The sequence below is a fragment of the Notamacropus eugenii genome, chromosome 2 (genome assembly GCF_028372415.1).
Source record: "Notamacropus eugenii isolate mMacEug1 chromosome 2, mMacEug1.pri_v2, whole genome shotgun sequence".
In the NCBI taxonomy this organism is placed as follows: Eukaryota; Metazoa; Chordata; class Mammalia; order Diprotodontia; family Macropodidae; genus Notamacropus; species Notamacropus eugenii.
Window position 1 is genome coordinate 251253640 of NC_092873.1, and position 24498 is coordinate 251278137.

Genomic DNA, 24498 nt, shown 5'->3' on the forward strand with positions numbered 1-24498 from the left:
ATATTTTGAACAGGCAGACAATATGTCCACCACAGTTATTACCTTCCCACTGTGGGAAGAGCCAGCATAACTCCCTTTGTAGACTGAAAATCAATTGAACACAGAATGCAGAGTGGTGGTTGTAGATTGAATTCCTTCTGAGGGTAGGAGAGAAAAGTGAACTGTGAGTTGAGGTAGTATAGTATAATGAAGAAAAGTCAGAAGATCTGGGCTCTAGTTTTTTCTTTATCCCTTATTATAAACATTGAACAAGTCATAGCTTTTCTGAACTTCTGAAAGGAGATGATAATGTCAAGTCCAGTCAACTAAACAAGCATTTTGAAGCCCCTATTATGTACCAGGCACTGTTCTGAGCACTGGGAATACAAAGAAAAGCAAAAACAGAGGTTTAATAGTATCTCTATCACATACCTCACATGTTTATAAAGAGAATCAAATGAGATAATATAGGGCAGTGGCGGGGGGGTGGGGGTGGGGAGGGAGCTTCATAGACCATAGTAATGCTATGTAAATATCAATTGTCATCATCATCTTTATTATTAGTGTGGCATTTAAAGGTAACATTGACTTTTTGCCCATGTGGGTAAATGAAGAACCAAATCATTGTTTATACAGTTCTGTATAGACAGCATTCCATGAAGACAATTCACGCTCAGCTGTCATTTGAACCAACATGAGTACTCTCTTGATCCTCTGAAAACTGCTCTAATCGACCCAGCAGATTCCTTTTGTGTGTTGGGCAAATAATGATCTAAGGAATACAATTCTACAGGTACAGTTATTTTAATTTCTTGAAAGGAAAGAGCAAATCCAAACCAGAAAGGGATAAGTTCTAGAATCTAGGTTCAGTTCAGCTCTATAATTCTGCCATCTTTCTGCTTCATGTAACTAGTTGATTTAGACTTGAACCCTTCATTTCTCTTAGAAATTATTGACATCTTATAATGAACAATTCTGAAAGAATAAAATAACTGAATATGGTGATGGAGAGGTATTCTTATATGAGTAGATAAAGATGTTCTTGAAGCCAGGAAGATCTACATTCCCGTCCTTTCTCTGACAGATTGACTATGTCACCCCAGGCAAGTCTTTTAACCTCTCAGTATTCTGGCTAACTCACTAAGATTGTTAATTCCAGAGAAAGTGCTGATCCTCACTGATGGAGGGAAGTTACTCATCTGGGAGTTCCTTCTATCAGTGAAATCACAGGTACATTCCCTATACCTAATATGATGTTGGATAATATATCTATGAAATAAGATCTGACCCATATACCTAAGATCTAAACAAGAAAGTAATATGAATCTAAAAAGAATCTGGAAATAGCCCTAAAAATATCTATATCTATATCAGTCTATCTGTCTGTCTGTCTGTCTATCTATCTATGTGTGTATATATATGTATGTGTATACACCATCTTTTCTAGCCAATTTTCATTTTTTTTATGCAGCTCTGCTCTGGAAACTAGGAAGCAATTTAAAGATAGCAAAATATGGGAATTGGGGGATTGGAGAATAAATTTTTATTTATGGAATGTCAGAACTGAAAGAACCATAAAGATCACCTAATTCAGAGGCTGGTAACCTTTTATATCTCAGGGACACCTTTTGCAGTATGGTGAAGCCTATAGATCCTTCTCAGAAAGTTTTTAAATTCATAAATCAAATTGCAAAGGATTCCAAAGGAACCCAATTGTTTTGAAATACAGTTATCAAAAAAAAGTTTTCTTAAGTTTAAGGATCCCAGGTTAAGAACATCTGATCTACCCCAACATCCTTGTTGTAGAGATAATGAAACTGAAGACCAGAAAAGTGAAAGAACTGACCCCCAAGTTCATACAGCTAACTTGTGAGCCAGTAGGGTCCTGATTAGAGTTCTGGATTTCAACTTAGGAAGACCAGAGTTGATATTGTGCCTTAGCTCCTTACTGGATGTGTGATTTTGTCTTTGCCTCAATTTCATTGTCTATAAAATAGGGAAGGTTTGGACTTCCATGGCCTCTAAGATTCCTTTCAGCTCTAAACCTATGATCCTATGAACCAACATGAACCTAATACCAATTTGGTGCTCTTTAGCTCACTCTGCTACTTGTGGCTTTATGGGACCCATAGAGAAAAAGGAGGTTGCATTGGAAATATTAAATCCTGGGATTATGTAAAGCAGTATCAGAAAGTAACAGGACCTCTCCTTTCCTCAAGAAGAAACACCCAGGATTCTATCAGAATCAGGTCTTCTCTAGACATGTGGCAAGATTAGGATTTATTAGCCTTTTCTCTTTGGTTCTTAGTATCCATCCTTCTAAAGGGAACATTGCTTTGATAATACAATACTGTTCCAACTTGTCTCTGTTCTAAATCTAAGTGTCTAAATCTTTCTGGAATTTGGTTTACATGGTAAAAAAAAACTGTATTAGACACATTTTTATAAATTTTATAAATGTTTGAGAACTTAATTTTGGGCCTGGTCTCTGTACACATGGAATATTTTCTGTAGTCATGAGGGTGGCTGCTTTCAAACTGCTCAGTGTTTGGGCACCTGTTTCTTCTCAAGAGCTGCACAAAAAAGGCAGGGAGCCTGCTGAGGTCTTATGCTTCCTTGCTGAATAAGTTCTGACAGAGAACACAGGGTGGTTTGAGTAGCCTTGTATTGTTAACTCCAGCTAGGAGCTGAGCTACCCTGCTCATCCTTCCTCCTGCCTCCAGGCTCCCCTGACCCCCTTCCTCCTGTTCCCTTCCCCCCCGCCCCCCCCCACACACAGAAGAGGCAAAGCTCAGCATATTTTGTTCTAGCTCTCTTTCTCCCTTCTTGCCTCAGGTCTTCTAGTGATTTCTGTAGAATACAGTTTACCAATTCCAGGAAGACTTGTTAGCAATAGTAAAGTCAAGTGTCTGAAATACTAGCAGAAGAATCCTAAATCCTAGTTCTGACTTGGTTGACTATTAACTTCCTGTCCAAATTTGTATAGAAAACTTCAACAGGCATTTATTAACTACCTACTGTGTGTGGAGCAGCTAGGTGGTGCAGTGGATAGAGCACCAGTGCAGGGTCAGGAGGACCTGAGTTCAGATCTCACCTCAGACACTTGGCACTCACTAGCTATGTGACCTTGGGCAAGTCACTTAACCCCAATTGCCTCATCCTGGGTCATCTTCAGTCATCCTGATGAATATCTGGTCACTGGATTCAGATGGCTTTGGAGGAGGAGAAGTGAGACTGGTGACCTGCATAGCCCTCCCTCACTCAAAACAAAGTCAAGTGCAAGTCATGTCATTACTTCTCTGATGGCATGGTCTTCTTTGGCAACAAAGGATGAACACACACACACTGTGTGCAGAGCTCTGGACCAGGCACTTATAGGAAATATTTTTTGATGTAAAGAATCCCTGCCCTCACCAACAAATCTGCAGTCTGATGTTTGCCTGACCTTCCAATGCCTTAATATTTTTACATGCAAGAGAGGATTGGTAACATCAACTCCCAAATCATCCCTACCCCACAGGAAGTCGGGCAGAATCAGTTATCTTAAAATATAAAAGCATTTTAAAAGAAACATATCCTAAAAGTATAGAGTAGTAATAATGTTAATAACTACCTTTTAGGAAGGAAGGAAGGAAATGTTATAAATTTTGCTATGACACAGAGTGGTCTGCGACTTTCTTCCCTACCACTTTTTCAATGAGTGGTTACATCAGAGACTTGAGAATATAATTGGACCCAGCAAATTTGTGCCATTAACTGAGCAAGTCCTATGTCATATGTTTGTAATTAGGCAACACATACAATTCAGATCCTGGGTTGTTTTTTTTTTTTCCATAATAGTTACTATTTAACATATTTGTGGTTCATTCAGAATATAGTTGACAAGGGACATGTAGCAACAGTCATCCAAAAGTTGCATTTTTTTACAATAGACTTATGCCCTCTGGGCGTTATTATCTTGAGTCTAATTAGATTTCTGTATAATGGATATCTCCCTATTCCTCACCAAAGAGAATACATATTTTGTTAGCAGTCCTGCAGAAACATGTTAATACATGCTTGTCAGCACTTTGGAATAAAATATCAACTGGAAAATTAGTATTAGGAAAACCATTTGGGGGAAGGATAGGAAGAAGGAATAAAGAAGGGAAATGACCAAGGATTGTTGTTTAGTCATTTTCATTTGGGACCAACTCTTTGAGACCCCCCATTCAGGGTTTTCTTAGCAAAGATACTGGAGTGGTTTGCCATGGTCATTTTACAGCTGAGGAAACTGAAGCAAACAAGGTTAAGTGATTTGTTCAGGATCACATAGCTAGCATCTGGGGCCAGTTTAGAACTCAGAAAGATGAATCTTCCTTATTCCAATCCCAGCACTCCATCTACTCTACTGCCTAGCTACCCTGATCAGGGTTGGTCCAGAGCAAAATTTTGCTTTGCCTCACTTAAAAATTATTCACCAACATAGATTTCAAAATTTCTCCTATGACCCAGTTTTGGAAACTCATGAAAACCTCAGCTCTGTCTTTCTCAATGTCCATGACACATATAGGAGATGATCCCTTCAATCAATAGAAAGTTTCAACTCTTTTCTGGGTTGACTATCTTCCTTGATTATTATCAAGAATATAATAGTAGCGTCCAATAAGTCATATCAAACAGTAGTCAAAATATCCCTTGATAGAGTGAGATGGGCTGTTTTGCCAAATCAGTTTACCAGTACCATCCATGCTCCTCTCTCCATGTACAGAGCCTTTGTTGTCCCCTTGGGTCATGATTACAGAGTTCAGATCAATGGTGTCAGTAAACACAGCAATGCAGAGGTGGGAGGGTCATAGGAACAGTTAGTGTGAGGAAGAACACATACAACTGCAGGTGATGTCTGAGAACAAGCTGGGCAAAGCTGCTGCTGATTGCAGGCCCTGAGCATCCCCTGGTGCTCAAGATTATGAGACCAGCTTCTGGAGTTTTGCTAAGGCAACAACACATACATATACATATACATATACATATACATATACATATACATATACATATATATATACACATATGGCAGCAACAGATATATGTCTGCGTGTTTGTGTATATACACACACATGCATACATATATATAGAACAACATCATTCCAGTACCATGATGCGATAATAGTATAAGTAAAGCTATAGGATGGTGGCCTGTTTTGAGATCCTAGTTTTGTCCCCGAATCAGCTTTTTTGTAAAGATGGTGTGTTATGTCCTTGGAATGGGAATTATGGGGTATGTTTTTATCTACGTGTCTTTTGAGGAGATTAGGGCTCTCTAGAAAGCCTCGACTAGTCTCCTAGTGACTGGTATCTGTGGTTTGCTCTAATAGACCAGCCATGAGTCCTGAACTGCTAAGAGAGAGACCAGAGACCCACCTATAGTAACAGACCCATCCCAGCCTGGGCTAAACTACACATACTTGATGTCTCCCCTGAGGTATTTTCTTTCCTCTCAGAATACACTTTTGTTGTTGTTGAGTCATTTCAGTCATGTCAGGCTCTCTGTGACCCCATTTGGGGTTTTCTTGGCAAAGATACTGGAGTGGTTTGCCTTTTCCTTCTCTAGCTCATTTACAGATGAGAAGACTGAGGCAAACAGGATTAAGCGACTAGTAAATGTCTGAGGCCAGATTTCCGTGAAGATAAGTCTTCTTGATTCCAAGCCTAGGGCTCTATTCCTTGCACCACCTACCTACCCCAAAATACACTAGTGGTCACAAAAGTTCGAGGTCTAAAGCTTTCAGGGTTGCCCTAAATTTAGGTCAATACCAAATAAATTTGAAGGGAACTCGCTCTACCTACATCCAACCAGAGAGATGCCTCAAGAGTTCAGATCAGCTTTGAGTTACTTCTCACCCTCTCTTCCCTCTTTCTAGTTCAGACTGACCCAGGATAGAAGAGACACAGAGGTGCTGGAGGCTAAAGCTGTCAGTATTTCACTTTATTAGAATCCTAATTGTGAAAGAAAACTTAAAACCTCACAAAGCCATTGTTGACTTAAAAAATGAAGATGTGGTCATCTTCCACATTTTGTTTTTTGTAGTTTGTTCTTGAGAAAGTATTTTCCTTACCACTTCTACTTACTTGATATCTAGATCCAGTCTATAACTCAACAAGAACTAAAGAGGTGATACTGTAGTACCCAAAGACACAAATTTCAGCCATCCTGAGATGCTCATTGAACAAAAATCCCTTATTTCTCTCCAGTGCTCCATCCGCTTATCTGGAAAAGGTCAGGACCAGGAAGATTGTAAGCATAGAGAGAACAGAAAGTGATGCTAGCCATTCCCAGTAAGAAGTGAGGTAAAGAGATCAGTGGGGCAGTGAAATGAGGAGTCTGGGAAGCTCTTCTCAAATGGAAACTTCACCTAGGGACTTCATTATTCTGTTTGTAATTTAATTCTAGTAACCTCAGAGGATCATAGATTTAGAGCTGGAAGGGGTTATCTAGTCCAACCCCCTCATTTTACAGCAGAAGAAACTGAGTCCCAGAAAAGTTTAGTGACATGCCCAGGGTAACACAGGTGTTAAGGGTTGGGTTTGGTGTTCAAACTCAGATCGTCCAGTGCCACACCTTGTTTGGATTGTGCCAGGCTTCCTCCTCAGAAGCATCAAGATCCACATAACAGTATGTAAATAGACTGCCACGTCCGGCATAAATGACTTTTTGTATTCTCCATGCCACTGTTCCCTTCCAGTAGTGCAGATAATTGAAAGTTGCCTTTAAGGAAGCAAGCCTGTGGATTTGAAGCGTTGTCCAGGAGAGCAATTGTTCCTTTAGCACAGGACGAAAGGAGTAGATTGAAAGGTACTGATGGCCAGCGATTCATAATGAGCCTGTCAACTGGCAGAAATAAGGACGCTTTATACTTTGGTTGTGTTGTTTTTTTGAGGAGATAAAAGCACCTTTATGTTAGCCTTAGGAAAGACAGTGTGGTGTAGAGGGCCACTTCTTAAGCCTGTTTCTTCTGCATTGTGTTTTGCAGGTTGGTTTCTGGTGGACAGGGCTGACCTAGCCAAAAAAAAAAAAACCCAAAAAGGCCACTCCACCTTTCACCTGCTAGTACGTGAAGATTTGGGAGTTTAATTTACAGTCGTTGCTGCTGTTCACAAATCCTCTCCTTTTAGACTCGGAGTCTGTCCAAAGGAAGTGTCTAGATGAATACCAAGTTCTTAAGGTGGTGACTGTTGTTCAGTTTTCAGTCCTGGCCAGCTCTTCATGATCCCATTTGGAGTTTTCTTAGCAAAAATACTACAATGGTTCCCTCTGTCCTTCTATAACTCATTTGACAGATGAGGAAACTGAGGCAAACAGCATTAAATGATTTGCACAAGGTCACACAGCTAGTAAGTGTCTGAGGCTGGAATTGAACTGAGTCATCCTCATAGCCTACAAAATATATTTTATAGTAATATATTTTTTAATTACTGAAATACATATACGAATATAATGCATATGATTACAATATGCAGGGGATGTGAGCATAGTAATATATTACTATATATTATATATATGGTAATCACACTAAGTGATCTGTATATCTCATTCATTTATATGTATGTATGTGTATTTATGTATACACTAAGTGATCACCTTTATATTTATATATGCACATGTATAGATATGTGTGTAAATTTACATATATATTTCAGTAATGAAAAAAGTGAGAATAGAGCTAAAGTTTCCTCGTATCTGAGAGAGTTTTGCCCTACAGCATGTTTTTATCAAAGGTCAAAAATTATTGTTCTAGGAAGGGAGATTTCAAAAGTATATACTTTGTCAGTGGGCCTGAAGTAAATGTTGAAAAAAAAGAAAGTAACAGACTAAAGGAAAAAAAGCCCTTGTTCACTGAACCAGGGGCCCACAGGTACAAGAGGAAGGAGCGTAGAGGAGCGTAGGACCAGAGTAAAGACAGATAAAGACAGAAGAAATAGCTAGTGGGAGGGGGAGGGAATCATGATAATAATAACGTCCTTTGCATAGCATTTTACATATTACAGGATACTTTCACATGTAGTAGTACCCCAGAGATAGAGTTAGAGAAGAGGGAGGAAAAGTTGAGGAAACAGCAAGGGGAAAACAGATTACTTGTAACCCTGCAAGATTACTGTTCATTCAAGAAATCTGGTAAGATTAAATTTTATGAGGAAAAATGCAAAGTTCTACTTGAGTTCCAACATTCAGTTCTTTAAGTGCAAAATGAGAGAGGTGTGACTAAATAATAGTTTTAGTCTGATAAAGATCTAGGAATTTTAGTAGATTACAAGCTCACTGTAAGTAAACACTTGATAAACGAGAAGTGCCTAGTTAATATTAGGCTGCATGGAGAGAAGAATAATGTACAGAAATGGCCCCACTGTATTCTGCTCTGGTCATATCACAATTGGAGTCTCAGATTGTAGGGCCCTCCCTTAAATACTTCGTAGTTAATGTGTATATATTTTATATTTCTTCCTTTCTCCCTTTTTTTCCTTACTCCCTTCTTTTCTTTCCTTCCTTCCTTTTTTCTTTCTCCTTTCCTTTCTTTTACTTCCTTTCTTTGGATTTAATTCTTTTATTTCCTATCAATATAATAAAAACTCCTGGATAACAGAGACTTTGTTTTTATACTTGGTACATAGTAGGCACTGTAGTAGTTGTTGAGTGAAATGAATGGATATTCATTTTGGGGTGTCACATTTTAGGAAAGACTGAAAAACTGAAAGGTGATCAAACTGGGAAAGTGCTTCAAGGTCATGCTGTGTGAGTCCTAGTTGAAGGAACCTGTTCTGTATCCTGAAGAAGAGATCCGAGATGACATGATAGCTGTCCTCAAACACTTGAAGGACGGATGCAAAAAAGAAATTCAATGTATTCCATTTTGTCACTGATGAAAGAATTAGTTACAATAAGTGAAAGCTGTAGGAAGACAATTTTAGGTTCAATCTAAAGGAAAAACTTAGAGCTGTCCCAAAGTGGAGTGGGATATTTGATAAGGAGTGAGTTCTATGTCACTGGAACTAGAGGTCTTTGATCAAAGGCTATATGAGCAGCCTTTGTTGGGTATGTTGTAAAGTCTTGTACAAGGACAGGTCAAACTTGATGGCCTCCAAAGTTCCTCCAAATGGGAGATACTATGATTATGTGATCTTCTCTCACACTATCTGATAGAGAATCAAGCTGCTGCAACTACTTTCAACCAGAGAGCTGTAATTTCTAACTAACTAGGCATGCATTTCTTGAATCCACCACTTCCCTAACTTCCATCTGTAGTCTTCCTGTTTTTTTCCCACAGCTTCTTTTTTTCTCTTCTCCACTTTCTACCAATCCCTTTACTTCCTCACTGCTTTAATTCATACCACATAGCTCATCCAGTCATGATTGAACTATAGGTGAGTGAGAACAGGGAGCCTGTCGCTCTCAGAGCCAGAGTGATCAGTGGTCAGTGGTCTGAGTATCTGGAGCTTTGGAGACTGTCCAGATTGTTTTAGGGAAAGGAACAGAAAAACCCCCTAGAAAAAGGATTTGCCCTGTTATTCTTGTACGCATGGGTTCAAGTAGTCCAAAACAAGACATGTCCTGCCTACAATATAACGTCCGCTTCCCTTTCATTCATTCAACAAATGTTTCTTGAGGTCCTCTGTTGTATAGGGCACAATGCTAGGCACTGTGAGCGATGACAAAATTACTAAACTTCCTACCCCTAAGTATCTTATAGTTTAGGATCAGTTCACTATCTTCACTCATTCAACAAATATGCATTGAGTGCTTGCTGTGTGCAGAGCACTCTGATAGGCACTAGGACCGATGAAAAGTTTGCATGTGATAGAGTCCCTGCCTTCCTTGCAGTCCAGTAGAGGGTTAAATCACAGTGCAAAATATTATTCAATAAATGCATCAAGAAGTTGTAAAGCAAAGTGGCTGTGTGATATCTGAGGGGAAAATCATTACCTGCCAGAGGGATCAAATTGATTATTTTGCAAGTAAGAGGCAATGTGTCAGTGGATAGGGAGCCAGTCCCAGAGTCAGGAATCAACAAGTATTCAATCAAGGACTTATTTAGGTCCTATTATGGGCCAAGCACAGTGTTTGGTACTGGGGATAGTTATGTATTTGGAGATGTGAAATGATCTGCCCACACCAGGTATTACATATTTTGCATATTTGCATTTGTTGCACTTTTTTATACATATTTTGCAATAATGTAAGACATATTTTACACTGTATGTGTTGTGTGCATGTTTTTTCCTCTGCTTACCCTGATAGAGTATAAATTACTTAAAAGTAAGAACCTGAAGTTAGAATGAGGGGAAATATCACCAGTCAGTTTGAAGTTTCTATTCTGATCAGCTTTAGAATCAGTCTAGAGTTGGACATTAAGAAGATTAATCTGGTTGTGGTATTCTTGATGGATTAGAAGGAAAAGAGAGCTCAAAGTAAAGAGATTAGTTTGGAGGCTATTTTAATAGTTCAGGTATGACATAATAACGTACAAAACTAGTGTGTTGATAGTTCAAGTGCCAAGAAAAAATAGATGTGAAAGATACTATAATATGTTGGAAGAATTAAACAGAAATTGATGATCTATTGGATGTGTGGATTTGGGATGACAGAGTGCCAAAAGTCAAAGATAACTCAGAGATTTCAGTGCTAATGAGAAAAAAAAATATGGGTGTAAAGAAATCTGGTTTTGAAAGGAATATAATATAATTAGTTCAGTTTGGGACATGTTTTTGGAGAGAGTATAAAAGTTCACACACAGACAAGTCATCTTAACTTCTGTCCTGACTTAGCTTTACTAAATTCTTTGCATATTCTTGAATGTACAAAGTACATATGAAAAAAACGTTATGTTTCCAATAATACGGGGTGGCAGGGAATACTTGTCCCATGTAGAACCAGGGTAGTGACACCATCTTTGTGCATTACTAAAGCATTGAAAGATTGAAGCAGTCAAAGGGGAGAGTGGTCAAAAATAGCACTCTATAGACCTGTGGTGGATCAACCACACAGCATCAGCAAGACTTTAATTCCGTTGGTCTTTTTTCCCAACTGAGCAAGACCTTGGGTTAAGGGAACTCCTGCTGAGAAACAATAATTTCAGCATAACATAGCATTATCGTCCAATTAAAAGGATTACAGTCATTTCTAATCACGAATTATTGTTCAGCGCGCCCTAAATGAAAAGGGTTTTCAATGGCTGGTAAATCAAATACTAATTGATTCCACATTTGTGGTAGCTTCTAACAGGCCTTTTTATCCCCAATTTGCATTCATTCTGTGGCCAGCTAGTTTGAAAGACACAGGAGAGCACATTGTGTGGCCTTCCCCAATCAAGTACTTTGAATGAGAATGAGTTGGTTTGAATCCCTTTAAAAAGGAAAAGTAGCACCAATGGGAAAAGTCTAAAAAACGTAGTGTTAAAAGTCAGTCAACAGTTATTCATTAAGTGCTTACTGTGTATCAGGTACCGTTCGAAGCTCTGGAATGCAGAGAAAGACAAAAGCTTGGTCCCTCCCCTCAAGGAGCTCATATTTTAATGAGGGAGATAGTATATAAATAGCTATGTACATTCAAGATATACAGGGTGTACAGTGAATGATTGTCATTGCAGAAGGTGCTGTCATGATTTCAAATTGCTTTCACACTTTCACGTTGTTTTCTAAAAACAAAACCAGCGTGTTTAGTAGCCAGGCCCAAGGGATGATTTTAGTACAGATGGTCCCCAAAGGTGAGGTCCCTGGTGCAGAAGACATGGTCAAAAATGGGAGTTAATAGGGTCAGAAATGGGTCCTGGAGAGTTGCTGGTCAAAGATGGAATGTGAGAGGCAGCTAAGTGGCAAAGTGGATAGAGCACTGCCCTGGAGTCAGGAGGTTCTGGGTTCAAATCCAGCCTCAGACACTTACTAGTTGTGTGACCCTGGGAAAGTCACTTAACCCTGATTGTCTAAAAAAATGGAATGTGAAGGGCAGCATGATGTGGAAAGAGCTTGGATCTGGATAGCAGGAAACCCACATTCTGGTTGTGCCTCTACCACTAACTGGCTATGTGACCTTGGATAAGTCACTTTTATTTCTAGACTAAATTTCATTCTCTTTAAAATAGAGTATGTGGGACTTGATGAGCTCTATCCTTCCAGCTCTAAATGTCTGTGCATCTGTAAAAAATAGGGAAGGCAGCTGTTATGCTGCAGGATACTATGGAGCTGCAGAAGGATTAAGGGACCTTCCAAATTGCACAACTATGTTGCTCAGGTTTGCTAACTCCGTGATCTTCCCAGGACTCAAAATGCTTCACTAGTCCAACTAATGAATTTCTGACAAGTATGTCTCAGTGTCTCTTGTCATCAGATGAGGTTTCATAGGATTACAACCTTGACTTCTTTTTGAGAAAACAACTATGAACTTTTGAAAGCCTTCCATAAAGATACGAGGAGAAAGCCTATTCCACAGCCAAGCAGCTAGACAAAATGATGCCTAAATGATTCTAGTTGGATTTCCAATCTTCAAAGAGTTTGTCATACACACAGTAGAGTAGTTCATGCCCCTGAGCACAATGATAGGCACTCAGGTGACTCGTACAAGTCATGTTTTCACATTCATACCTAAGGATTACAGTGGCATCTTGTTGATGAGGAAAACACAGTGACAGTTCCTTGAATCTAAATATTAAATTGCATAATGTGTTGATCCAGTCGCTGTGTTTAAAGAACAAGAGGGGAAACTGCTGACATCTGCTCTCCCATCAGTGTCTTTCCTGTGCCTTTATCTTGCTTTAGCTTTTAAAAAATAATGACAGAGTACATTTAAAAAAAAGTTTTAAAAGTCAGAAGCAAACAAGTCAAAGGACAGAACGGCATAAGGACCTCTTAGAATTCTATGCAATTTTAGAATTCATGCCATCACTCATAAAATCACACACCATGGCACTGATGTATCTAAAGATGCCCCATCCTGTAACCCTCAGAAAAGAAGACAGAACTGCACTGGCTCCTCTGGCAGCTTCTCTTTCCCTGTTATGGAATTCAAGGGGCTCAAGGTAAGGAGCTCATCTCCCCTTCGCTTAGCGCATGCCTGACACATAGTAGGTACTTAGTTGACTGATGGATGAATTAGCAACAGTTCTACAATTTATAGTCTTAAGAGAGTTACCTGTAGGACCAAGAGGTGAAACAACTTGTCCACAGTCACACAAACACCATGTGTCAGCGGTAGAACTTTGAACCTACATCTCCCTGATCCCAAGGGGAGCTCTCTGTCCACTTTAGACAGAAATACCATGACCTAATTATCCAAACTGCAGCTGGGTGATATCCTGAATACTTAGATGGATTGTGTGATATCATCAATTGAAGATGTCTCCAACAATGCAGATTTTGACCTCTCCATGCCTGCCTATCCTGTGTGCCTCATCCAAAGCTTCTTCACAGGAAGGCCATCTAGCAGGCAAGAAGTTTTCCTCTATTTTTCCAGTGGATAACTCCCATTGTCCATCTCTCATCTCAGTATCACTTTATGTGGCTCTTGCCACATCATCAGCCTATGTCTTCTCCACATCATGCATTTCCTTCAAGCTCAGTTGTGACACTTTTAGAATTCACTCAAGGATTCATTCAGTGGTGGGTTTTAATAGGTCACTCAGCTGCCTTTAGTTTCTACGTACTGATTAAGTCTCCTATAGGTTTTAACCCCCCCACCAGAAACAAGAGTGCGTGTGAAGAGGGGGAGGGTTCTCTACCAGTTCACTATTGCTCAGCATGTCTTGGTGGTGAGGGGCACACCCGGGATGCTGTTTGCTGTTGTAGCAGGCATTAGCCTCAGAGCATCTCCCAACCCTGGCTCTGAACAGATGGTCTGCTCCTGCTACCCTGACAATCCTATGAATGTGGCACTTGATGCTGCTCCATAACTGGGTCCTTGCCCAGGGGTTGTTTATAATTCTTGTTCCCCCTTATTCATAAGATTCTAGATCTAAAGATCAAGAACTGGGAAAGACCGTAAAAGCCACCTCGTCCAAACCCTTTGTTTTATAGGTGAGGAAACCAAAGCATAAAGGAATTTGCTTTTTGCCATACAGTTTGCTGTCTTCATTCAGACAGATAGATGAATACACACACACACACGCATATGTGTACATATATATGTGTATCATTTATCCTTTATTCGTTTGTAGGTGAACTGTTTTGTTTCTATGAAGTAATATCATATTAGTTCTTTGGGCAGGGGCGGTTAAGTAGTATTTTATTTTTTCCAATTACATGTGAAGATTGTTTTCAACATTCATTTTTATAAGATTTTGAGTTTCAATTTTCTTTTCCATCTCACCCATCCCCCTTCCCAAGATGTCAAGTAATCTGATGTAGGTTATACATTGTACAATCATGTAAACATTTCTGCATTAGTCATATTGTGAAAGAAGAAGCAGAACAATAGGGAAAAGCCACCAAAAAAACCTCAAAAAAGTTAAAATAGTATACTTCGGTCTGCATTCAGCCTCCATAGTTCTTTGTCTGCATGTGCATAGCATTTTCCATCTCGGCACCATTGTACTGCTGAGAAGAGCTAAGTCTATCATAGTCGATCACTGCACAGTGTGGTTGTTAGTGTGTACAGTGTCTTCCTGGTTCTGCTCACTTCACTCAGCATCAGTTCATGTAACTCTTTCCAGGTTGCTGTCTTCTTTATAGTGAAGAGAGCAAAACAAAATTCATTCCTGTGGATGAGATAACTTTTAAAAATTTTCCTATGACTAAAAAAATGAAATCTGGAATTAAGACACACTGCATAGCCTAGTACCCTACTTAATTTTTTTAATCAAAAATTTTGTGATGTTAACTTTAGCGTGTACCTTATTTACTTTACAGTAAACATTACAGTAGCTCATAAAAAACAATCAAAAATACACTTGGATAAAGAAGGGTGCTCAGACCATTAGGTCTGCATAGCTCTCTAGACCTTAATTCTTAATCCATTTCTGCCTCCCACAACTCCTTTCCCATTTCTCTACTCATGCAGGCACCGAAGTCTGAGATACATTTTTCTTTTGCTTCCTGGAATTCACAATTTCCTGAGCTGTTTAGTCTTTTCTGTACATTCCACAGCTCTCTTCTGTCCATGAGGAATGTGGGGAGGGGAAGATTGGGGAACAATAGAAGAGGAAAGGAAGAGAAGGGTTAAAGGGGGAGCAGAAATATGGTGTGCCTTGCATGTTACCTTGAATCTATGTCACTTTGACATAGCTATTAGCTAATAGTGGAATCTTTTTGCTATTTATAGAATTCCTCTGAAGCACTTAAGAGATTAGTATAGAAAGTGTCACATTTACTTAACTGCTTTCATGCCATTGATTGCTTGTGAACTGCTAGAACTCAGCTTGCACTTATAAGTGTTCCTTTATGAAGATGGTTGTTGAAGGAAGATTTAGTGAGCAATGAGAGCCAAAAAAAAATAGGGAGTGCCCATTCTAAAGGCTATGATTTCTATTATTGCTATTTCCCCCTGAGAATTGTTCATAGTTTTCACATATAAGAACCAATAATAGCTTTATTTTAAGTAACAAGAAATTGATTTATAGTACACTCAGTTATTTTGTCTTGCGGTGATGGTGATGATGGTGATGATGATGATGATGATGATGATGATGATAATGATAGCAGGTATCTATATAATGCTTCTGATGTGCCAGGCACTATACCAAGTGCTTTACAAATATTATCTCATTTGTCCTTCACAACAACCCTGGGAGATAGGTGCTATATCATCTCACCATTTTACAGCTGAGGAAAGTAAGGCAGAGGTTAAGTGACTTGCCCAAGGTCTTACAGTTAGTAAATGTCCAAGACTGCTTCTGAATTTGTCTTCTTGACTCCAGACCCAGTGCTCTATCCACTTTGTTGCCTAGTCGCCCCTATAATCAATGATCATGATGAACCTAAGCGAAAGGACTACTACGAGAACAGTTTTGAAAATTTGAATCAATTTTTAATTAAAAATCTATTTTTTTATCCTACCACTTCCTTCATCCTCTTGAAAAAAAGAAACCAAAATCCTTGTAATAAATGTGCCTGATCAAAACAAAATCCCATCTTAGTCATGCCTCAAAAATACGTGTCTCATTCTCTACCCTAAGTCCATGGTATTTTGTCAGGAAAGCTTCATCTTCAGGCCTCATAATTATCACAAAGGCAATAGTAGCTCATGCAACTATGTTTATTATAGAAGATGAAGAGGTAGAGAAATGGTATGAAAGACTTAATAAGGTCCTCCAAAATGAGTCAGCACAAATATTGCTGCCTAGTTGTATTAGTGCAAAGATGGGCCTAGGAGAGTATGGCAAAAATAATAATAATAATAATAATAATTATATTGGGAAATATGGTTCAAGATTAAGAAATGGAAGAACCTTAATCCCATCCCTTCCCTCTCTAATCCATTATCATTGCAACTGCCAAAGCAATTTTCCTTCACTCGTCAATAAACTCCAGTGGTTCCCTATTTCTTCAAGGATAAAATACCAGCGATTCTGTTTGCCATTTAAAGCCCCTCTCAGCCTGTCTCTAACCTACTTTTCCAGCTTTATTATTTATTACTCTTTTACTCAAATGTCAATGGCCTTCTTGCTGTTATTCACACAGGATGTTCCATCTCTCATCTCTCTGCCTTTGCCCAGATTGTCCCTATGTCTTGCAATGGGAGACAGTCTTTCTCCTTACCTTCCCCTCTTTGCATCTCTAGTGTCATTCAAAGCTTAACTCAAGTGCCACCTTCTCCATGAGGTCCTTCCTTGTCCCATAGTTGTTAGTGCCTCCTCTACCACAATTACTTTGTGTTTATTTCACAATTACATGTAAAGATAGTCTTCAACATTCATATTTTTAAGATTTTGGCTTTTTTTCTCCCTCACATCTCTCCTCCCCAAGATGGTGAGCAATACATAGGTTATGTGATCATGTAAACATTTCCACATTAGTCATGTTGTGAAAGAAGAAACAGAACAAAAGGGAATAGACACACACACACACACACACACACACACACACACAGAGTGAAAATAGTATGCTCCCTAATAGAATATATGCTCCTTAAGAGCAGGATCTGTTTTCTTTTCATCTCTAGCACCTAGGACAGTACCTAGCATGCACTTAATTGATTGGATCAAAAACCTTGAAGTTTATTTACACAGAAGCCTATTTATACAGAAGCAGGTAACCCAAGTCTTAAAGCAAACCAGGAATTCGAAGAGTTGAAAGTAAGGAGGGAAACCATTCTAGGCAGTGCAAAGAAACAGAGATGGGAGATGGATAGCATTGTGTGTGAGGAACAGCTGGTTTTTTAGACCATGTCAAGGGTAGTAATGGTTAATAAAACTGAAAAAGATACCATAGAACACCAGATTATGAAGAGATTTAAATGCCAAATAGAATATTTTATATTTGATGCTTGAAGTAATAGAGAATACAAGATATTATTGAGTAGGGAGTGGGATAGTCAGACCAGTACTTTGGCAGCTACACGGAAGATGAATTGGAATGAGGGAGAGACTTATGAAAGAGAAACCACTTGGGAAACTGGCATTGATACACCAGTAGATAGCTATGATAGTAGCTATGTAAGTAAAGAGGAGATAGATTTAAGAAATATTATGGAGATATAAAGGATAAGCTATCTCAAAGACATTGGTCTCCATTAGAACCTTTCCCTGGTTCTAATCTTCACTGCTGCTATATGTGATCTCTGCCACCATTTCTTCTGTCTACTACACTGGTTTTCTAAAATTTGTTTTTTCTTTCTTTCTTGTTCCTTCTCTTTTTCCTGTTTATTCTCCATTTCTCAGTTTACAAAGAAAATGCAGGGGTGGGGTAAGTTTCAGGTGTAATTTCAGGCTTTTGTGTCTCATGAATATTTTAATTACTGCTTGTCAGCCAAAGGTTCTTTTATTCACTGTCAGAGATGCTTTAAAAAAAAAAAAACCTTCTGCGTTCTATTCTTTTTTAGATATCTAAGTTTCCTAAAAACCTTCAGAACCTGGTTCCTTCTTACCTTTTCTGTCTTCTTACACCTTAAAAACCTTCTATATACTCTTAAGATCCAGTGACACTGACCTCCTTGTGGTTTCTCATAGAAGTCATTTCACCTCCTGACTCCATACCAGCTCTGCCCTTGCCTGAAACTTTCCTTCTCCATCTCCACCTCTTGAGCTCCCTGGCTTTTTTCAAGTCCCACACAAAATCTTGTCTTCTCATAGAAGCCTTTCCCAGTCCTTCCTCCTCAGTCTTAGGACCTTTCTCTATTGATTATCTTCAGTTTTCCTAGCATGTGTTTTGATTGTACAGAGTTGTTTTGCAGCTTTTTGGAACATGGGAGGAGGAGGGAGGAGGAGGACGAGGAGGAGAAAAGTTGCCTTTTTTCCTTTGGGTTTACTGGCTACATTTCTTGCTCAAAGATCAAGCCTCAAACTCAATTCATTCTGGAGCTCATAGACTGGACAACAAGTCCCCACCCACCTAGCACTCCCCACCACCTAGTGTAATTGTTTCTCTTTTACCCAGGAATCCTGAGAGTCTTCTCCTCCCAGTTTGATTTTTTTTTAATTTAAGGGGCCATCCCTTGAACAACACCTTAAAGAAGCCTATTCATTGAATGGGTGTATCTCACTCTAAGTGAGAATGCTATAGGATCTTAGCCTGAAAGGACCAGGGTCTCACATTGCATTCTGGACCATCTCCAGCCGTCCTGATGAATATGAGGCCACTAGATCCAGATGACTCAGGAGAAGAAGGTGATGTTGGTGACCTTGCACAGCCCTCCCTCACTCAAAGTTAACTGCAAGTCATATCATCATCTTGATGTCATGGTCCTCTTTGAGAATGAAGGACAAACACAACACAATAACAAGTTGTTGCACATCATCTCCACCATTAGAATGTGAGCTCCTTGAGAGTAGGTACTGTTTGTTGTCTTTCTTTGTATCCCAGCATTTAGCATAGTGCCACTGGCACACAGTAGGGGCTTAATAATTACTTATTGACTGATTGGACAGCTAGATGGTACAGTGCCAGGGAGATCTGAGTTTAAATCCAGCCTCAGACACTTACTACCTATGTGACCTTGGGCAAGTCACTTAAACCTGTTTGCCTCAGTTCCTTATCTATAAAAATAAGCCAGAGAAGGAAATGGCAAATCACTCCAATGTCTTTGCCAAGAAAACCACAAATGGGGTCATAAAGAGTCAGACAGGGCTGAACTAACTGACATCAAGACAAGTGAGATTCCAGATTAGAGCAGATAATACCTCCCACATGTTTGTCCTGATGTAGAATGAGAGATGACAGAGCAGGTAATCATTCATTTCTGCTCCTTACTACTTTATAAACCACCTCTCTCCCCATCCATGTTGGTAATGCTCAGCTAATAGTAGCATAGCAAGGCATGAAATTTCATGGAGTAAGTTATGCCTTTTTTTGAACTAAATATGAATAATCTCAAACCCTGAGAAAAAAAATCAATGATAATGTTTTATAACTTGATAAATAGCTTCTCTCCTTAGACACATTAGGAAGTCATGAATATTTACTTTCTCTGGCTTATAATTTATTGATGAGGATGTATGTTGTAGTTTTAAACTTCCAGACCCATGGTGTATATCATTTTCCCTGAGAAACAGAATTTTTAAACACTTGTGGGACAGAAGAACTCCCCTGTCTTTTCAAACCGCTACAATCCTATTTGTTTATTGATTTAACTTGTATTGTAGAGAATACCAGACTTCTCCTCTTTTGAGTTACATATTACAGACACATCCTGTGGATTGCTAGACTTCCTCTGATGTGACAGGCGATGAGGAGTCACAGGGTCATCTCTCTTGTTTGTCAGGAGCCCAGAGCTAGTCCTATCACCAAGTCATCGCCTATGTAGTCAGTAATTAAGCATTTATTAAGTGTTTGCTATGTGCCAGTTATTGTGCTAAGTTCAAGGGATACAAAGAGAGGCCAAAATATGATATCCACCCTTAAGGAGCTCACATCCTAATGAGGAAAACAATATACAAAAAGAAACTTGTACCTACAAGATATATAGAGTTTAAATGAAAAGTAATCTTGAGAAAATTATTATATGAGAGAGTTCTAGGACTGACCCAATGTAGATCAAAAACACATACCCTCCCCTGTCACTGCATTGTCTGAAATGCTACCATTATAGATGTATTCCTTAGGGTTCTTCTTCCAAGCATCCTCTTTTATAATACAGTGGGATGAAATAGTAATGATAATAATGCATAAACTTGGGAGGGGAAAGGGAGAGAGGAACCCCATAAAAAATAAGGTCACAAGGACATAGCTAGACACTCTGCCCCTAACAGAAAAGATCTGAGAAGTAGAGAACCCTGGGTGCCTCATGAGAAGGAAGGGATCACTAAATGAGGACAAGATTCAAAAAAGGGAGGGGAGAGATAGGAAACAAAGTTGGTTGGCTTCGCCATTGCCATGGTCCAGCCTTGCATACAGCTCGAATTAGCATAAGGATCCTCCCACAGACAGCCACAGCATCTGATGTTTGGGAGAACCTGTGGATACTAGCCTCTGAGCAAATGAGGTTTCAGGAGCCGAATATAGAGTCTGTGATTGAGAGACTATGCCAGATTAAGTTCTAGAACTGAAAATATAAACTTCTGGGAACACAGAACAGAGCGCTCCCTATTGTTGACATGAGCGTTGGTCTAGAGAGCCTAGATGACTGAAGTGGACCAGAAATCCTTGTGGCCAAAGGGCGGACAGCAAGCCCTCTAAAGAGAAAGGAATGATGGTCATCCAATTATTGTTGTTCAGCTGTTTTTCAGAAAATCACTATTTAATGAGTATCTGTTAGGTGCAAAGCACCCTCTTAGGGTGCTGTCCAGTGGCATAATAGTAATAGCATTCATATGGTGCTTTAAGATTTGCAAAGTATGTGCCCACAACAGTCCTGTGAGGTATATTGTACAATTAGAATTTTCCTCATTTTACAGATTAGGAAACTCAGGTATGAAGAGGTAGGTTCAGGGAAATGTAATGAAAAGAGCATTGATTTTGGAATTTGGAAAGACTTGGGTTCAGATTCCAGTTCTGCTCACTACATCATGACCCTAGGCAAGCCATTTAACTTCTCTGAGGCTCAGTTTCCTCATCTGTAAAATGAGGATCTAATGCATGAAGGGTTATTATGAAGACAGTGATTTATAAATCTTAAAGCACTATAAAAATGTGAGAATTAGTAAGGGACTTACTCTTGGTCATATACTGTTAGTAATAGTGGCAAGACTGAAATCATGCCATGATAAACCATGACGATGCTGATAGCTAGCTTGTATACAGCACTTTAACTTTTACAAAGAGCTTTACAGGTATTATCTCATTTATTACCCCCATTTCACTGTGAGGGAAACTGAGACAGATCAAATGACTGCGGGCAAAGCACATGGTATCCACTTCCTGCTAGAGAAGTGATGGTCTTAAAATGCAAAATGAGATATATGTTTTTTATTTTGGGATATGGCCAAAGTGAGGATTTTTACATGTATTTTATATTTTATTTACATATACATATGTTTTATGTATATGTTCTATATACACGTGTATATACATACAGTACACATATATTTGTGTATTCTTTAGTTGTTCAGTGGGGGAAATGATAGACTAAAGTGCAAAATGAGACACTTAAAAAATCTTTTGGCTATGGCAAATTCGAGGATTTTTCTGAGGGTCTATGTATATTTTTGTGAGAGTTTTATTTGTGTTTTTTGATTGTTCAAACAGGGGTTGAAGAATAGGACAGACATATAAGATAAATAAAATGGAGGGAAGAAAGGTTTGAAATCTTGCCTCCTAGGCCAGGTACCCAGTTCATACCTTCAAGGACTTTGGTTAGAAATGAAAAAACTGAACAAAGATGATGCCACAATGAGTGAGACAAGTCCCAATATGATTATGTGCTAGCTGATATAATATAAACTATCATTGCTGCAAGTGCCCAGAACTACATGATTGTAGTAGGTCAGAGAGGGAAATAGATGAGGTCCAAAATGATAAGGGAAGGCTTTATGAAGATTTGCTTGATCTGGATTTTGAAAGATAGGAAAGACTTGAAATAAATTGAGGAAAGAGGAGAGAGCATTTCATTCATGGGGTACAGCATATGAATAAGGTCACAGAGGCCAAAGTGAGCATAGAGTACTTGTAGGACAGTGAAGAGGCTGGCCAGAGAGGAGCAAAGGGTGAGTGTCAGACACCAGTACTGTTACATAATTAGAGCAGGATCAAATTAAGCACTTTGAAAACCAAGCAGAGGAGTTTACACTTGACCTAGTCAGAAGGAGGAAGCTAATAAAAGGTTTAGGGCAAGAGAGTGACATGATCAAAATTATTTTAGTCTGGCAGTGATATATAAGAAAGATGTTTTGAAGTAGAGAGACCCTGGAGTCCAGGAGGAGGCTGATATACTAATCTAGGTATAAGGAGAAATCAGCATATTGTGTAAGATGCTCTTGACCAAATAATAAATATGGTTATAGACTAAAAAGTTTTACAATGGAAAAAATACATCATGTCTTTGTTGTTAAACTTTTAAGCCCTTGTTGTTTTTTTTAGATAACATTTTAAGCTGTGTAAATTTTCCCTTTTCCTCCCAATTTACTTCCTTGACTTTAAATCACTGTGTTGGAAGCCGTGGTGTGTTTCTTTTCTGTTTGGTCTATTGTTGGTCTCTCAGGTTTCCACACATATTTGATCAGCTCCAATCAAACCACAAATGAAGATGTAAGTGACGTTATGGGGAGTGTGCATGTTTACTTATGTTGATTAGAAACTGAGGTAGGAAAGTACAGGTGATTTTGATTTTGCTTCTATGGGGCCGTTGTTGAATTGTTTCAGTCTTGTCTGACTCTTCATGATCCCATTTGGGGTTTTCTTGGAGTGGTTTGCCATTTCTTTCTCTAACTCATTTTACAAACGAGGAAACTGAGATAAACAGGGTTAAGTGAATTACCCAGAGTCACACAGTATAGGACATTTAAACTGTGCTCCTTTTGAAACAAACAGGAATTAGTAAAAGACCATTTTCCATTACTCCCTGTATTTCACCTGTTTGAATCCCTAAACATTTTCTTATACTCATGTATAAGTAAGTTCTGGCCAGTAGACCCCTAATATAGAGCACCAAAGGGAAGGGGAGGGAGTTGGCTATATGATTTAAAAATCATTTTCTAAGAGATACACTGCATCTCAGAGGAAGCATAGAGAGATGGAAAAAAGGTCATCCTTGTCTCCTGTGTTCAAATCCTGCTTCTGACACTTACTAGCTGTGTGTGACCCTTGAGAAGTCATTCATCTCTCAGTGTTTTAAGCACTCTTTAAGCCTTGAGGTTGTGCAATAGGAAACAACATACATTGGGCAATGGAATTTCCTTATTCAGAGCCCTGTGCCAATGAAATCTGAGGTCTGCTCCAAAAAAACAAACAAAACTTTGCATCTATTTAAATGAAGAGACTATTGCGATGTGATATCACAGAATAAAAATGTGAATACCATCTCTGTTCTATACCTCTGTCCAAATGCTGAGATGGATTGTCTTATTCCTGTTTTTAATTAAACCTCTTATCATTTATCTTTCTCGGAATCCTGAAAGATTTTACAATAAGGGCATTAAAAAGTAATTTTTAAAGATATTTCTCACGTCAATCTGAACACTAACTTTAAAAAACAATTATTACAGAAGCATTTATAAACACATGAAAAAATAGCTAAACAGAATCTACCAGATTAGCCCGAAAGAAGACGTGAAGATTGATAGAAATGTAAAATATGCTTTTGCAAATTAAAGAGTGATGCGTTAATTCAGGAATTATAATCCTGTGTAGTTTCTATGGACTTTATCATTGGAAACCACAAGAGACATTCTTTGTGATTCTTAGGCAGATGTTACAGAGCAGACTACTGGAACTATACTTTGAACCAGAATTCTTCCAGTAGATAAATTACTTCCTGGAAGAAATGTTAATCACTTTGGGGAGCTAGATCAATTGTATCTACCATCTATTTAACTATTGATTGCTTCAGAATACTAAATGCAAGCTTGGAAAAAATTCTTTTTACCCTTAAATGCCATGTGGTAGGATTAAAAGGTGAAAGCTCTTTATAAAGTCCCTTTCTCCCTTACCTAATTCACTTGCTCAAAATTGAAAATTTAGGATTCCTAGGTTTGGAAAAAGTGTACTTCATGGTTTCTCTTATGGCAATCGCAATATCTATGCAGTGTCTATAATATCTATAAGCAATGCCCTGAAAGCCAGTTTGCCTAAACTGTGATTTCAATAAAAGGAATCCCATATGTGATAAATTCTCCATGTCTTTCAGATTAAAGGATCTTGGTCAAATAAAAGAGGTAAAGAAAATTATAATCCCTATAGCTATGGAAACATCATTACAAATTGCTGTGCTGCCCTCTGTGGGCCTATCTCTCCAAGGTAAGCTTTCCCCAA

General features: G+C 38.8%; 1 protein-coding gene across 4 annotated transcripts in view; it reads left to right on the forward strand.

Moving 5' to 3' along the window:
- ZDHHC14 (zDHHC palmitoyltransferase 14) overlaps positions 1-24498 on the forward strand; it is a 336782-nt gene that overhangs the window by 281272 nt on the left and 31012 nt on the right. For all 4 annotated transcript variants that reach the window (XM_072643782.1, XM_072643784.1, XM_072643783.1 and 1 more), the window contains exons 6-7: positions 22674-22776; positions 24374-24483. In XM_072643782.1, the coding sequence (XP_072499883.1) occupies positions 22674-22776; positions 24374-24483 (213 nt within the window). The remainder of the gene's footprint in view (positions 1-22673; positions 22777-24373; positions 24484-24498) is intronic.